At 40.9% G+C, this 17,460-nt stretch overlaps 1 protein-coding gene across 6 annotated transcripts in view; it reads left to right on the top strand.

Moving 5' to 3' along the window:
• The window catches only part of LOC114105017 (transducin-like enhancer protein 1), a 91,708-nt gene that overhangs the window by 19,475 nt on the left and 54,773 nt on the right, over positions 1 to 17,460 (top strand). For 4 of the 6 annotated variants that reach the window (XM_071600539.1, XM_071600540.1, XM_071600543.1 and 1 more), the window contains 2 exons: positions 11,251 to 11,313; positions 12,929 to 13,033. In XM_071600539.1, the coding sequence (XP_071456640.1) occupies positions 11,251 to 11,313; positions 12,929 to 13,033 (168 nt within the window). The remainder of the gene's footprint in view (positions 1 to 11,250; positions 11,314 to 12,928; positions 13,034 to 17,460) is intronic. The other 2 variants (XM_071600541.1, XM_071600542.1) reach the window with 1 other exon arrangement.

Below are 17,460 nucleotides of genomic sequence, written 5' to 3' on the forward strand. Positions count from 1 at the left end.
AAGTTCTTTTTCTGTCTTAGTGGTTCCCAAGCTTTGCCTTTACTCCCACAGCTTTGAACTTGCTGGATACAGCATTGCACTGTTCTCAGGCCAACTTTGGTACCGGTTTTGAAAAAGAGCTCCATCTCTTAAAGAGATCCCTCTTGTGGCTACTCTGAGGTTGGTTCTGGAGCTTTTTTGAAGGTTTATTGACATATGATGTTCATTGAAAGAGAATTATAGCAAAGCGAGATTGTGCATGCCTGTAATCCCAGTGACTTGAAAGGCAGGAGGATTGCAAGTTGGAGACCAGCCTAGCAATTTAGTGATGCCCTAAGTAATTTGGTGATACCCTGTCTAAAAACAAAGTAAGGCTAGGGATGTGGTTCAGTGATTAGGCACTCCTGGGTTTCAACCCCTGAGAGAGAGAGAATATGAATGAGAATAATTCATCTTCAACTGGGAAATGAGGAACCTTGTCTTCCTTTCCTTGGCCAACAGCTGAGCCTTGGGGGAGTTGGAATACAGCTCAGGACTGGAGCTTCTCAACTGAAATTTCAGCACTGACACTGAATTTGGAGTATGGGGATGATCCTGCCCTGGGACCTTCCAATTTGTACACATAACAGATTTGCAGCTGTTTTGTTACCACTTGGCATGGTACCATTGGCTTGGGTCTTCTCGTGGAGTAGCTGCTTTCCCTAAGAAGTTGCTCAGGAAGAATGGTGGCAGCTGCCATTCATGAATGTGGGTCATTCAACTGTAGCATGCTTATAAAGTAAGGGAACCACTGGCCTCTGGTCATCTTGTTCAGGAAGATTCTCTCTACCATCTGCATTGGCTAAAAATTTCAGTGCATCGGGAAAACAGTCACTCCAAACTGCTTCTCCAGTGATCTCCAAACAAGATGTGGGGTGGGGACCATGAGAAACACTAGTGCTAGTGATAACACTATAGTTGGGTGCACAGGGTGTTTGCTTTGTCAGGATGGAAAGCATGGAAATTGGGACCATAGACTGCTGGCAGTCTGTACCAACCAAAACACAGATTACACAGGCCTAAGTGGTAGCTACAGTTAACAAGGAATGTTTTAGAGTTTATTCAAAGAAAGCAGTGTTATAAATTTTGTGAAAAGTTGTAAGCTGGTTTCCAGCCATGGTTTGATTTTTGCAAATTCTTCTGCAGTCTTTGTCTTTACATAGGCATATTATAGTTTCATGGTTGCAATTTTAACCTTCATTCTGTGATGATGATGTAGTTGACTTTTCCGCCCACTAATCTTGCTGTTGTATGATATTATCTAATTTCTCAAGAGCTGCCTAATTACTAGGATCTGTAAGGAGAGGTGAGGGTGTGGGCTTGGCTTTGGGGTGTGTTCAGGGAGAGGCGTTCTTTTTCCAGCTGAGAACAATAGGTGGTGACTTCATGGTGATGTTTCATGATTCACCCTGTGGAGTTTGTCTTGAAAACTTTCTGTGGGGCCAACAAGTGCATTTTCCTTTAATGCCACCAAAAGCTGTTCGTTTTTTTTCCCCTATCCTGGGACAAGTCAATACTCTTTCCTGTGAACAGGCCCTTCCTGAACTCCATAACAAGGGTTTCTGAATAATGGAAATGTGCTAGTTAAGAACTGAAACAGCTGCGATGCTTTTGTCAAAGATGCATCTTTACCAAAATGACAAATTAAAGCCCAAATGCTCTGCTTGGCAACAGTTGGGTCAAAACATTTAAGTCATTAATTAGAAGGAACTGAAGGGGGAAAAATTTACACAAATACACAGCATTGCAGACTCAACTTCGTCTTGGAAAATGCAACTGAATTCTTTGGGAGGGGGGAAAATGAGGGCAGCCCTCAAGTGGGGCCTGGCAAGCTTGTCATTTGCAAATAAATCAAAAGACCATCATTGCTGGAAGGAGAACCAATGAATAGAGTTGCTTTGTCATTCTTTGATGGGCCCCACACTCAAGCCTGCTATTAAAAATGAATGCATTCAAGAGGCTCTGCATTAAGAACATAAACAATTAAGGGCACTTGAGTTGCTCTGCTGAGAGCCACAGCAAAGATAGGAGAGCTTTCTCCGGAGATGCAGGCCCCTGCAATCTGCCTTAGGAGCCAGAGAATGGGAGCAATTAGTGTTGCTATCTCTGCCTGTGCAGCCTTCAGCACAGTTTTTTTCTTCTTCCTCTCTTTAACCCCTCCTTGTTTTCAGAGAAGCTGTGAGTGTGAAAGATGAGCAGTGAAGGATAGGTAAGAGTCAGGGCCTGGTTGGAAAGGGTTCAGACGGAGAATGATGTGGGAGTGAGCAGCCCAGTGAGCGGGAGATGGAACATAAAAGTTATTGTCTGCCAGTAATTGGTGACTTATGTTCTGATTAGTTGAGCCACTAAAGGTTTCTGTCATCTGGTACTCTTTGTTTTGTTGTAATCATTGGCTTTAAGAAGAGGCGAGATTACATGGCCATGGGTGGAATAATTTAAATGATTATTGTTTGAGGTTTTCCTTCAGGAGGCAAATGTGTTCCTGTACCCTGGGTTTGTATTCTTGCCTTGGTCTCATTTTGTAAAAATGTGTAGAGATTTTGGCCCTTGTGATGTGACAAGGCTTTTGGGGAAAGGCTGGCCAGACCTCCCCACTAGTTTGTTTTGACCTTAGGCAAGTTATTTTAACCTTTTAGTCCATTCCCTCAGGGGACTTGGGGGTCAGGAAAGATTAAAAAGATGTCAGGAGACCTGGCAGGTGCTAAGCAGCAGGTTGCCTCAGTTGTGTGTGGTGAATGGATGGCAGTGATTGTCCAATGTGGCCCTCAGCCCAACAGCTGCAGGATCACCTGGGAATGTACTGGGAAAATGCAGGTTTGCAGGCCCAGACCACCTCAATCAGCAGCCCCAGGGTTAAGGGCAGTCATCTCTGTTTTAACAAGCCCTTTTAGGTGATCCTGGATGTGCACACATCTTTAGAAACCAACAACAACCTCATTTACCGTTATAACCTCAGCTTACAGATAATACCCATGGAGGGACTGGGATGTAGCTCAGTGGTAGAGTGCTTGCCTAGCATGTATGAGGGCATGGGTTCAATCCCCAGCACTTCAGACAACATACAAAACTAACAGAAGAGTCTACTATGGGCTGGTAGCTCAGTGGTAGAGTGTGTGCTTAGGGCCCTGGGTTCTGTTTCCCTCACCACAACCACCATGCTCTTCCAACACAAAAACAACACACACAACAATCCATGCTACACACCCTTTAAATTTAGATTTTCCCAAAATGTGATTAGTGATTTTATTGATGGAATTATATTTTAAGCAGAGATCTACTATGCTGTATTAGAATTTAAGATAAACTATCTTTTACCTTTGAGTGTATCTGTCAAGCAAGGTGCTACAGTAATAAATCACCGTTTAGTAGATATCCTGAAAGTTGTCTCTTGGCAAAGGGACCTTGCCTCCTGTGGAGGGGAAGGAAGCACTGGATGATGATTAGCAGTATTTTTTTCATATCCTTTTTTGTAAACTATTTTTTTTTTAAAGTTGTGTTGTTTTTCCCCATACTGGGGACTTAACCCAGGGGTGCTCTACTACTGAGCTACATCCCCAGCCCTATTTTTTATTTTGAGACAGGATCTTGCTAAGTTTCTGAGTTTGGACTCCAACTTGTGACCTTCCTGCCTCAGCCTTCCCGAGTTGCTGGGGTTATAGGCGTGTACCATCACACCCACCCAGCACACAGTTTGTGTACCTAATGTCCTACATTCACTTGGTGTATTCAATGTCATTTTCAGAAACTAGAGATGTTTTTGTGGATTTTGCTCCTTTGGGGGCAAGATTGATGTTAGGGTTGATGCATAATCCTCTCTGCCTGTGAGGAAGAATATGAAATGAAGTTTGGCTGTACTTAAGGTTTGCAATTTATGCCCGAAGTTTGTTATAAAATACCTCTTTTGCCAGGGTATCTAGCGTACAGTGTGACCCTATTATTGACAGATGGTGGGCCACTTCTTGTGGCACTATTGTTGGCTGAGGATGTATGGCCTTAGTCTTGTGTTGCTGCAGTGCTGTTGGGGCTGTATGACCACCCCACTGTATTGCTTTGCAAATACAGCTGAATTTATCAACTGTTCCTGGTCTTGAGTATGCCCCATCTTCCCACTTTGCTTCTTGGAGAAAGTGCTAGGCAGGATATATGGCTTCTAATCTTGCTTTATGATCTTGAGCAAATAATTTTTAACTTAAGTGATGATTTCTCCATATGTGATTTGAGGATTGTATGAGGCCAGATACCCAAATAGTAAGAGGTTTTGCTAGTATTATTGCATCTGGGTGGTGAGCCTAAATGCTCTTATCTCCCCTTCTAATTTTAAAATAAATTTAAACAGGGGCTGAGGCTGTAGCTCACTGGTAGAGCGCTTGCCTAGAATGTGTGAGGCACTGGGTTCAATCCTCAACACAACATAAAAATAAATAAAATAAAGGTATTGTTCATCTTCAACTACAAATATATATGTATTTTTAAAAAACAAAATTAAACAATAAATTAAGAACAGTGTTCATAAAGTCATTGGAGGTGGAAAAAAGTCATCAAAACCCCTACCACACTAGCATAATCTCTTTTTACTTTGGATATCTGCTTACAGTGCCTGGCCACTTGCATATGATTAAAAACACAGAGGTGTGGTGACATCATGTTTTTGTTCTTCCCTTCCCGCTCAGTCTAGTAAATGTGTTGGCCATTTTGGCATCATTATCGAAAGTATGACTTTAATGTTACTTGCCATGCCTGTGGGTTGGTGCTGTGTATTTAACTGTTCCCCTAGTATTAGACAGCTGATTTATCAGGAGGGCAAATGTTAAGTTTTTCAAACACTCTGCAGATGGTTGTGATGTGTTGAACTGCTTTTCCATCTTTACCTGGCCGTTTTTGTAATGCTTTTTGAAACTAGTGCTGCAGTGAACAGCTTCATGCATGGAATGCTTTTCATTTGAACTATTTCCTTAGGATAAATTCTTAGCTGTGGGAAGCACTACCAAAGGGTTTGAATAATTTCATGCTCTTGAAACACATTGCCCAGTTGCTTTCCAAGATGATGTGTGATTGTTCCAGTGTCTCCCTCTCCCCCAGGAGTCATCATCATTGGAATTTTTTTTTCCCCAACCATCTTAACTGGTTCCAAATGACCCACCTTACTTATATCAGAATTTACATTTTTTTTGATGGCTGGTGATGTTGAACATTTTTTCTGTGTTTAAAGCTGTCATTTCACAAACTCAGAAACTTCTGGTCAGAAGGGATTTAGAGATTATTATCCACTTATTTCCTTTTGTGTGCTTTGTTTTCCTATTCTTGCCCATTTATCTATTGCCAGATGCTTCTTACCAATACTCCACTGTTTTTCTCTTAGCTTCCCACTTGATTCAGGGAAACCAAGAGATCAGTTTGCCAGCCCTCAGGATGAGCACCATTTTTTATGATCCATCAATTTGGAATTTAATCCTGGTGGAGTTTCCCCTCCTGAGCTGACTTTGGGCAGGGTGCCATGGGATTGCTTTGAGACCCATTGGCAATTACTGCAGTCCTCACCCTGTTTTGAGCTTCTAACAACACTCATTAGCGGTACTCTGTGTGTAGTAGGGAGCACAAGCGTGTGGAGCAGGAGGAGTGGGCTCTTTAGTCTTGTAATTAGACAAGGCGTGAAGAGTAAGAAGGGATGGCAAGCCAAGCTTTTAGGGATCAGAATCCTAAAACTCTTAAGTTCAGATGCCCAGAACATATCTTCAGCTTAAAAGCTTTGCAAAATATACACCAGGTTTTGATTTGTTGTTAGTCTTTGCAATATTTGGTCATATTTTAGGTCAGTTAACATATACAAGAATGTGAATCTTTGTGTGTGGCAGGGTGGGTGCGCTAGGGATTGAACCTAGGGCTTTGCACATGCTGAGCACACTCTGTACTACTGAGGTACACCCTCAGCTCCAGTTGCATGAATCTTATACCTACTAACATTTCTTTCTGTAAACAGAGCCTTAACTCTAGCACTGTTCAGTAATGATTCATCTGGTTTTACCTTGGTCCATGTACCCATGGTCAGTTTTGGTGAGCAAGGTCTGGGGAAGAAATAGAGTATTTAGTGGGGGTCTTGTTGTTAGCTTCCCATATTGTGTTGAGAAGACTGGTTGCAGGAAGCTCTGAGGAGACTGAGGGAGCTTTATGTAAGGTGGTGGTGGCAGCATGTAGCTTTAGTTTATCAAATGAGAGTAAGTGCTATGGAGGATCTTGAAGAGGGTAGAGAAGAGTGTGTTTATTGGTGGCACAGGGGAGGCCTTGAAGGATTGGGAAACTCTGAGATTTGTATAGCTCTTTGGAATAGTAGACCTGTAACTTATATTAGCTCACTTGATTTTGATGAACCTCTGAAGTAGGTTAGAGATGTTCCTATTACTATCATAGAAGGCTTGGGACACCTAGCTCTCCTTTGCTGGGATAGACTTCAATTTTTGGATCATGAGGGCTAACTCTATCGTATGCATATCAGCCAGAGGAATTGGCATGGGCAAAGAGCATAAATGATTGTCCTAGATAGGTGATTTGAACCCCTGCTTTCTGCTGCCCACTGATCAGGCAGAGTGTCTTTGAAGTGAAGCTTGATGATGGGGCATTTACCCAGCTCCTTACATTTCTAAGTGGGAGGATTCCTTGCACATTTGGTTTGGGGATAACTCATGAGTGCTGATTTTTTGTTGTTGTAGTATCAGAAATGCAAGTTTAGGAAAAGTTTACTTATAAACATTGTGATCTAGCAGGTACCAAATACATTCAGCTTTGAGCAGGAAAATAATTTCTGGGTGGAAAATACTATTTGCCCACAGTTGCTACTGCTGCTGCTGCTGCTGCTTCTTTTCTTCTTCTTCTTCTTCTTCTTCTTCTTCTTCTTCTTCTTCTTCTTTCTTCTTTCTTCTTTCTTCTTTCTTCTTTCTTCTTTCTTCTTCTTCTTCTTCTTCTTCTTCTTCTTCTTCTTCTTCTTTCTTCTTCTTCTTTCTTCTTCTTCCTCCTCCTCCTCCTCCTCCTCCTCCTCCTCCTCCTCCTCCTCCTCCTCCTCCTCCTCCTCCTCCTTCTTCTTCTTCTTTTCTTCTTCTTCTTCTTCTTCTTCTTCTTCTTCTTCTTCTTCTTCTTCTTCTTCTTCTTCTTCTTCTTTTTTTATACTAGGAATTAAAACTCAGGGGTGCTTTATCACTGAGCTACATTCCCGGCCCTTTTAATTTTTTTTTTTTTTTATTTTGGGATAGTTTCTCACTAAGTGGCTGAGGCTGGCCTCAAACTAGAATTACAGGCATGTGCCAGCATGCTCCATCAGTCTGCAGTTTTTTCCTGTGAGTTTCTAATCTTTGGAAGAAGTGAAAGGCAATGTGTGGAAAGGTCATAGAACTCTCTCAGTGTTGGTTTAAGCAGGGTCCAATATCCAGGGAATCCTATCTGCAGACTCTGTGACCTGCAGTAGGGTGGGAAACATTGCTACTTGCTAGTTGGTGCTAAATTAACAATTTTATCAGAGTGATCTTGGGTTGAAGTGAAGGTAATACCAAGAATTTCTGTCAGGTTTTGTGCTGCTGCCATCCAGACTGTTGGACAGAATGGGGAAACGTATGAGAATTCCCCCTAGGGAGGGATGATGGTGCTTTTGGAACTCTCAGAGCATTGTCAAGTGCTTGCTGCGTCCTCACAGGACCAGGAGGTAGACTGTTCCCTGTGCAGGGTAAACCAGCTTGAAGTGGAAGCAAAACTTGAATTTAGGTCATCTGGCTCAAAAAATCAATTTCACTGGTCAGTATAGTTTTAACATTAGGGTTTACAGAGAGAGACTATGGCTTGAATAAGATCCTCCCCTGTGGCTTTTATTTTCATGTCTTTTCCATACTATTTATTTAGAACTTTCAGGACATATGGCACAGCTTTTGATGATTCTACATCAGTTTGAGCTTTGATCTGTAACTTTCTTCTTCCCATTTCAGTCTTACCTAGTCCAACCCAGTTTATATCATCTTTGCTTTAATCAACTTCTTTTGTCATTTATTTATTTATTTATTGGTACTGGAGATTGAATCTAAGGATGCTTTACATTAAGATACATTCCCAGCTCTTTTTTATTTTTATTTTTTATTTTGAGACAGGATTTCACTTAGTTGCTTGAATATACCAGTTCTCCTGCCCCAGCCTCCCTAGTAGCTGGGGTGGTGCCTGACCTTGTTTACTTTTTGATCACTTTAATCTTGCTAAAGATTTACAGTATGCATTCATCCCACTCAGAATGGGTCTTAACTGCCCTATAATGATGTTCAATTCTATTTTCAACCTGTTCTATTACATAACACATAGTTACTATTTAATTAGAAATGAAGGAATTTTTTTTCTTCCTAAATCAAAATAAAATCCAGAAGATCAGGTAATTGAGTATAAAAAGCATAGCCGTAGCAGCACTAGAAGACAAATAAGGATGGCTTGTCTAATTTTGGTATGTTCCAATCCTTACCCAAAGGCTAGAAGCATAGGAAGAAATTTCTTCGGTTTGGCCATATAACAACTTACTAGGCAAGGTTGAAAGACAAGTCGCAAGCTGGACAAACTGTGATGAGGGGTTAATATTTGTTTTATGTAAAGAACTACAAAAAGATAAATGATGATTAAACACCAGCAAAAAAATGAGAAAGGAACGATACAATGGGCCAGTAAATATATGAAAAGATGTTTAACTTCAGGAAAAATCCAAGTAATTCAAATAAAAATGGGGTCATTTTTTAATCTGTTAGATGGATAAAGATTTAAAAAAAAAAAAAGGGTCAAGAAAATCCAATATTGACACTGGGAGAGCAAGCACCTTTGTAGACGGGCAGTAATGTGCATTGGTGCAGCTGCCTGAAGGGCAGTTTGGCAACATGCATTATGATTTTAAAATATGTACACACTTTGACTCAGATTTTCACTTTCAGAAACTCCTTTTAGAGATCTTGTGGAGGGTTATTTGACATTGAGTCTTGTAATTGTGGAAAATAAATGAAGATAAATACCCACTGGTGTCAGGAATGCTTAAATCTTGGTATGCTTATATGGTAGAATATGTTCATGATGTAGTCATTCATACCTGTGTGTATTGACTGGGAGGGGGTCTGTGACCCATTTTTTGAGTGGACAACAAATTATAGAAAGCCAGTGTGTATAGTGGGACCCCTTGGTCTTAAAAGTATATTCTCACTAGGGGCTTCTGCGTGTAAAGTGAGAGCCTGAAAAGATGGTGTCCCAGGATCACCAAAATGTTACTTATGGATATTTCTGAATGATGGACTTAGGGTTATTTTAACTTTCTTTTCTTTCTCTGTTCATATACATCTGTGTGCATGTGGTGTGTGTTCAAAGGGAGTATATATCTTAAAAAACAAAACATCACCAAACCTGGTGCCTCATGCATACTGGGCAAGTGTTCTACCACTGAGCCACACTCCTTAGCCCAAGCATATATCTTTTTTTTTTTTTTAAAGGCACTTTGGGTTGAACCCCGGAATATTGTACCTCTGAGCTACATCCCCTGTCCTAAGTTATATTGAGTCTTGCTATTTTACTGAGACTGCCCTCTAAATTACATTCTCTTGCTTTAGCCTTCTCAGTAGCTGAGATTACAGACATGTGTCACCATTTCCAATGCATCTGTTAATTTTAAAATTGGAAAATGTTAAGTGGATTTTTGAGAAGGGGAAAGTATAGAATGTATGTGTTGGAATCTGTGGTAGGTGGGTATGGAGACTTAACCTAGGAGTCCACAAAGAACATCCCTACTCCTATATGCACGTGTGTGTGTGTGTGTGTGTGTGTGTGTGTGTTTTGCATAACCTTGTTCTAAAGGAAAGGGAAGCCTGCCGTGCTTTCGAGGAGAGCCATGACCTTGAGTTAACTTGAGTGGGTGGCTGTGGTCAAATGAACTGGGTGGGGCTGACCCAGTTCTGTTTTTGCACCTGGTACAGCTGCACCACTTTTGCATATATCTGTTTGCCCCACTGGCTAAAGCAAGGTCATAGGTTTGCTTTCTATACCAGCCATTTTCCCTTAAAGTACTTTTCTTCCATTGCAGGATCTATAACCTTTTCTCGTTGGTGATCTGTGAGAACTGGGTTATTTGGGCTAAATCCATCCCATAAAACCAAAGACTTTGCTGCTCAGTTAACTGGATTCATCTTAGAGGACAAAAAGGGTCTCTTTTTTATATACTTGATTTTAAAATTCTCGGGTTTCTACCTTATCTTACTTAATTCTATTCTCTGTTTCTCAAGGGCATGGCCTGTTTGCTTTGTAATTTTCTTCTCTTGATCCTCTTCATTGTTCTAATTCAGTAATAGAGGCGGCATTTAGTAAGCACAGACAGAAAATGTTGCAACAAATAAGGTCAATGGTAGGTCTCTTTACAGATGCTTTTTTTTTTTTTTTTTTTTTTTTTGGCAAAGCAGAACTGGTTCTTCAGAGTTAGAGGAAAGCAGAGCTGCTTTGCATTGCTGTAGGGTACTGGAGGTGGTGCAACCAGATCCTTCCCCAGGTTGGAAGCCTCCATTCCCTCCCTCACTGGTTTGTCCCTGTAAGCAGAGGGACTGCTGTGGGTGTGTAGCTGAGTAGGTACTTTTCCTGGCAGACACTCAGCACACATGCTCTTATGTTCTCTTGAACCATTGGCCTTTTCCTTTTGGCAACACTCTCCTGTATTCCTTGACAATCACTCTAGACCTGAGTTGTTTTTAGTGATGTTTTCTTGGTTTGTTTGAATTTTAAAAAAAGTGAAGGATACTAGCATTAAAATTCTCTTTTCATTGTGCTAAAGTTGGGACATCGTGGGTGGGAGGTCAGTGGGCCCCTTTGTTTGATAAGATTTCCAACACCAGTTTGAATGAACCTGCTATAACTATATATAAATGTGCTATGGTATGCCATCATTGAAAAGTCTATTATGGGGCTTGCAGTCTCCAGATTTAAACCTGAGAGCCTTAAACCACATGCATTTTCTAACTCAATTCAACTACACTAAGTAGCCAGTAAGGTGTGCAGTTGCACTTTTGTAAGGAGGGACTGATACTTATTTGTTATCTAAAGATAAATATTGGTAACATAACCTAGGGAAACAGTCTTAAGTCTTCAAGTGTAAGAATAGAGGAGGAAGCAAGTGTTGAAGGTATGAAGTTGCACCTTTTTGAAACTTTTTGATTGTGAAGTATTCTAAATATTTGTATGGCTTTGTCTTTATAGACTGAAATCGCCAAGAGATTGAATACGATTTGTGCACAAGTCATCCCATTTCTGTCTCAGGAAGTAAGTAAAACTGTTCAGCTGTTAAAGTGCAATTATGTTGCTTCTCTGTTTGCAAATTAGCTAGTTTTAAGATGTTAATTTTATCACAAGGAACAAGCCTGAAAAAACATCTGTTACAGCTGAAGTGTGTAAACCCCCTGCTATTCTGTCTAACACGTCTGAGGGCACACTGTAGAATTGGTGACAATAGTTCAACCCCAAATTAATTTTTTTCTGTGGAAAACTGCAAAATGCCTTATCAACATAAAGCTTTTGTTTTGAGTAGTATAAGCTTGATAGCTACTGATGATTCTGGTGTCCTTTTTATTGTTTAAATAGAGAGTACCATGGAAGTAGATCCGTTTTTTGTGCCTATATATCAGATTGGTTGACTGAATGCTGTCCATGGAGGAAGTGGATGAGAATAGTCGAAAGAGTAAAATTACTTTTTACATTCTATCCACTTAATGAGTCACATATGTAGATAAGCCAAGCCATTTTATTCAGATACAATGTTCTTGAGGTTTAACCTTACTCTTTTGAGAGGGAAATCTCTTTATATGAATAACCTGTGAAGTTGACTGTATTTTAGTTTTGCTTTGAAAAGATTTACCTTCCTTTTGGATACCGCCTTATAAACGCCATAATGCGTTTGCAGTGTGTGCAGGATGAATGTATCTTGAGGCAGTGAAGTGCTTATTGGACTAGGAGTCAGAATTCAGGGGTTAGATCTAGTGGACACCTGCTGTTCCAGGCTGATTTGTAGGCCTTGTGAATCTACTTGTTTAGACTTAAGGGATCTTGGCCTACATACTAGTCTCTTGCCTCCCAAACAAACCTGTGGCTTTTTTGGGGGGCGGGGGGGGGGTGTAGTTGGGAAGTGTGCAGGGTGAATTTCCATCCTCTGAAATTGAGGGTGGGTCTTTCTGTTTCCCCTGGGAAGGGTAAAAAAAGGCTAAAAGAACAAAAGGAATTCCTAGAGTTTCCAAAATCTGCTGATGGGTCAAGATTTATTAATCAGAGAAGTGCTCACAGATTTGATGTTTAAATTTCAAGTATTGAAACAGTTGTTTTAAAATTGCTGTAAACTTCATCTGCCTATTTTCATCACTGTAAACCTGTTCTGTGATCCAGGGTGGCCTTCTAAATTCCATTCTCTCTGTTGTCTAAGGCCTTAAGTTGCCATTCTTCATGTCCTATTTGGCTTTCTGCCATTCTAAGCCAAAAATTACCATCAGAAGTTAAGTTAGAAATTCAGGGAAAGCTAGGTGTGTTGGTACCTGCCTGTAATCCCAGCTACTGGGGTGGCTGAGGCAGGAGGATAGCGAGTTTGATGCCAACCTGGACAATATGGTAAAACCCTGTCTTCAAAATAAAAGGGCTGTGGATGTAGGTCAGTGATAGAGTGCCCCTGACTAGTCCCAAGTTCTGGAGTGGTGAGAGAAGTAGAAGGAAGCACCATTCTTAGTTTCCTGCTCCTATGTTTTTGGAATACTGTGTGCTGGAGAAGTGCCCTGTTTAAACCCTTAAACTTCATTCAGCTTACACAGCACGCAGCATTTGTGTTTTTGTTATTAGAATGTAAAGGGACGTTCTTGGCTATGGCTAACATGTTTTCTTCTCCCTGTTTTCAAAGCATCAACAACAGGTGGCCCAGGCTGTCGAACGTGCCAAACAGGTGACCATGGCAGAGTTGAATGCCATCATCGGGGTACGTGGCCTACCAGGTCTACCTCCTACAGTGTGTATAACCAGCTTTCATTTCTTAATAGTTTGATGTCTTAATATGTGTATATGTATAATTGTGTGTAGCGTAATGTTGAATTGTTTGATAAGGGAGGTAGCAGGGGATGTGGAGTATGCTGAGATGCACAGGGGAAGAGGGCTTAGCATAGGGAAGCTGATAGGAGAGATGTTTTGGAATGGGGAAATCTGCTTTTCCATGGGAAAATAAGTGTAGTTCATTCTTATGACACTTAAACCACCCTTGCTCCATTAGCTGAGTAAAAGCTGTAAGTCAAGAGTTTTAAATACTTTCCTATCTTCTGTCTTACAGCTTTGGACCACAGTGAGGGTCAGGCCAGGTCTCTGAATTACCATTTCACGGAGTTCTCTTTGTCTTTGCCTTTTCCTTTCTAGGGTATTCTAACCTGTGTAACTGTTTGCTCCTTTGCTTTCTTGTGTCTCTTTCATGAATTTTTAAGTGGCGCACCAATGAAAGAGCACTCTCTCGCCATGGAAGAAGTGTTAATTGTCTGCCCTACTGCTCTCTAGCCTTTCAGTGGTTTCCTGCTCTCTGTTGAGTTCAGCTAGTGCTTCTTGCCGACTGGTTGTCAATCACAAGTCATTTGCTCCGCATTAAGGAACCTGGTGAACTGTGTCTTCCATCCCCTGCATGAGTTCATCCCTCTGCCCACCACAGGACCCAGGATGGTTCTCATGTGCTGTCCCCCTTCCAGACCAGGGGAAAGAAGTTGCTGAAACAGGGGAGGGTTCTTTCTGATTTTATTCATATGTGAATGCCTTGAGCAGATTCAAATCACTCATTTATCAATTTATGTTAATTGCTTGTGAGAAGATGCCCTGCTGGTCTTTATAGTTCCCTCAGACACTTTGTAATGATAATTAGACATGCTGCTGTACGGATTAAGAGTGCCATAGTCCAATGACGGCCACAAACAATGGAACCAGTTAATCCATCAGGGCTTAAAATTACATCCCAACTGGAGATGGAGAAAAAACATAAGAGCCAAGGAGGATTAAAGAATGAGCCTCAGCTTGAAAACTCTGCTTTCATCAGTTTCTCAATTGCAGATCTGCAGTTGGGTTGCCTGTGGTAAGCTATTGGCAGTCAATTAGGTGAAATAAACTGGGAGGGTGACCTTCATTTCCTTTTAATAGCTTTTTCCTCCCTGAAATGGGGAGCTTCAGTGGATTTTCAGCTTAAATTTTATTCAAGCTGCTTTATTACACTTGACAGCTTAGCTCTGCATAAACAATTCTCCCTCCTCTTCCCCCAGATCTAGGCTCTGCCTTTCTTCCCCTTCAGTATCACATTTTTGACTGTTACTTAGTGGGCTCTCTAATCACATTCAACAAAAAACACAATTACATCTGCATTTGTCTGCTGCCTTCTGTACCCTTTTCTTGTGTAATGAATTGCTTTATTTTAGAGATCAAATCAAATATTCACTGGTACTTTTGCATGTACTGTGTTTGATTAGCAAAGACTAATAGCGAATTGTACTTGTAGCTGGAGCACAGAATTTTTTTTAACCCAAATGAATGAGGATGGAAAAGCCTGTTTTGATTAAAGGAAAACATATGCAAAGCAGTTCTCAAGTACCCAGTTCAACTTTGTGGAACATGTTTGTTTTCTGAGCAGCTCTAAATTTTCACATGTAATTTTTCAATGGTAAAATGCTTACATTTAAATTCTCAAAAGCACTGCCCAGGACCTGTGAATCTCCTTTGGACCTACACTTTAGAAGGGAGGAAATTGCATTAACCAGATGTTTATACGTAATACCCATTTTGAGCTGAAGCAGAGAGTAAAAACAGGTCGTTTTAGAAGAGCAGATGAATCGCTAATTTTACGAATGGCTTTGGTCCAGGGAAAATGTTGTTGAGATTAAAGGCAGATTAGGTCTGATAGTGGAGCAACAATAACCCAAATTGGTGAATTGAGCCCAACACAAGACTTATGCCCCTTGCTTGTCTTCAGTATCCTGGCCTGGGTAGCTTTTGTCATTGAAATTTTTACATCAGTATATTAATTTATGTCAGAAGGTTCTTTTAAAGTTTGCAATGATCAATAATTATCTCACACCGTAAGTTTAATGCTCTGGCATATGCTTGATTTTTGCTTGAAAGGAATTGTGTGCATCCTGGAAAATCGAAGTAGCATAAAATTGGGTTGACAATTCAGTGGACCTTTGTACCCCTTCATTGAACATGCAGTGTGTCAACCTGTCTCCCCAGAGGGGAGGAGGTACCAGGAGACTGTCTGTTCCTACAAGCAGCAGCTGCACGCAGAGTCAATGCAGCCTAGTTTGATAGCAGCTGTCAGTATTGTTCAGGGACCGACTTAGGGTAAAGAACAATGGGAGAGGCCATGCTCTCAGTCTGCATCGACTTTCAGGCTAAGAAAAGAAATAGTAATTTAACGGTTTAGACATCTATTACAAGTGTGAAAGATCATGAAAGAGTACCCTTTAAAATGCAAATGAGCCGAAACATTCTCATTCCCTTTAAGGTACAATCAAGGAGCTTACTGCTTGCTTGACAGGGTTCAAGATATTTCTCTTCACCAAACCTGGAAAAAGTTAAATGTTCTGAAGGACTCCGGGCTCCTAGGTCAGCTCAGTCTGTCCTTGTCCTGTGGGTTCTCTTCAGAGGAAAGAGACAAGTCATAACTCTTTTTTGGCCTCAAGTCCTTGTTGAGTAAATGAATGCTGCCCATTTTGCACAGAATAGAAATCTTAGCTTTTCCTGACTAACAGAGAATACTGAATTTTAATTCTTTTCCACCTGCCTTCCATTTAAATACAGTACCTATATTTAAGAATGATAAGCTTTTTAGTTGATATTTGGTGAAACTACTATTTTTGTTAATGTTTTTCTTTTCAGTACTGGGGATTGCACTCAGAGACTGTCAACCATTGAGCTATCCCCAGCCCTCTTTTTATTTTTTGAGACAGGATCATGCACACTTGCTGGGGCTAGTCTCTAACTTGTGATCTTTCTGTCCTCAGCCTCCCTGGTAGCTGAGATTACAAGGGTACACCACCATGCCTGGTGTGATTTTATTTTTTAAAGAGAACAATTGCATGGTTGTTTATTTCTAGCCACCTGTTGCCCAACTTCATGGTGTTTGTGGTAATACATATAACATTGTTTGCATGTATTGCATTGAATAAAAAGCATGGTCCAGGATCAGAGGGACTTGGGCAGGACACTTGACTATGTGACTTACTGCTTTTATGACCTTGTACAGTTAACCTGTGTCAGGGTCCCCATGGGTAGGTGGGTTAATACATTCACTTCCATGGCTTTTGTGGGAATAAGAACTTGGTGGCAGCCCTTACATCCTTACACCCACCTTTTGGTCTCAACTCTGATTGCAGTTTATCTGGTTTCTCTAAGTGTCTGTAACAGATCTAGGGTCCAGTTGGCCAAGCCCTTGTGGGGGTGATTGCTCTGAGCAGCAGGTCACCTCCTCCTTTGCCTTTTCTAGTGGTTTCATGGAAGTGGGTATTTGAGATTAGACCAGCCAGATGCTCTGCTCCTGCCATTAAGCTGTTGTGCTTGAGTGCCTTTTAATAAGGACACAGCAGTGAAAAAGCTCTGCCATTTAGCTTTTGATGAACAAACTTAAAAGTTCCAAACCAAGAGGAAAAAGTTGCTTTAAAAACAGATGGAGACAGAGTTGAGGGCAAAATTGTGGCTCAAGACATTCTTAGCTTCCTCACACAACGTAAAGATGGAGGGCAGTGCCTTTGTTGACTCAGAGTTACAAGCACCGTTGTAATAGAGTTGGAAGGAGAAAGAAAGAAGAAATGGACAGATGACCAGTGGAGATTGTCCTTCTATCCACAAAATACCAGATTTCTAGTTGTGCTGATTGTTAGGTATAAGGAAATGTGAAAAAATTTCCTATAGCAGTGCTTTTGAATTTGGGGAACTCAAGAAATTTAGGGTTCATGTAAGCAAACTTGATTTCTTATTTTCATTTACTTGGCTGTAGTATGACTTATTTCCATGAGTAGAACTCCTGTCTTGGCCTGTGGTGGCTCCAGTTTCTGGTTAGATTTGTGTATTTCCACTTCATAGACAAAATTTATAACACTCTGCTTTCAAGCAACTTAGTATGAAATAAAAGTAGTGGAGGGTATTAGGTGATATCTGTGTGTTTGTGGAGGGGATGGCCCCAAATACAGACTCATGGTGTGTTCACAGGAGGTGACTTTGTGTCCCTAGGAGATTGAGTTGTAGACTGGAAGGGCTCTCCACTGTTGCATGAGATGATTGGTTTAAGGATTAGCAAAATGTTGGATTTTTTTTTTCCTCCTTTGGCTGTAGCTGTCAGCTGTCTATAGAATTGTAGTGTGTGAAGTTTAAGAGGGTGAGGTTAGCCTCTTATTCTTATGAGTATGTAGCTAATCCCTG

The sequence above is a fragment of the Marmota flaviventris genome, chromosome 13 (genome assembly GCF_047511675.1).
Source record: "Marmota flaviventris isolate mMarFla1 chromosome 13, mMarFla1.hap1, whole genome shotgun sequence".
Taxonomy (NCBI): domain Eukaryota; kingdom Metazoa; phylum Chordata; class Mammalia; order Rodentia; family Sciuridae; genus Marmota; species Marmota flaviventris.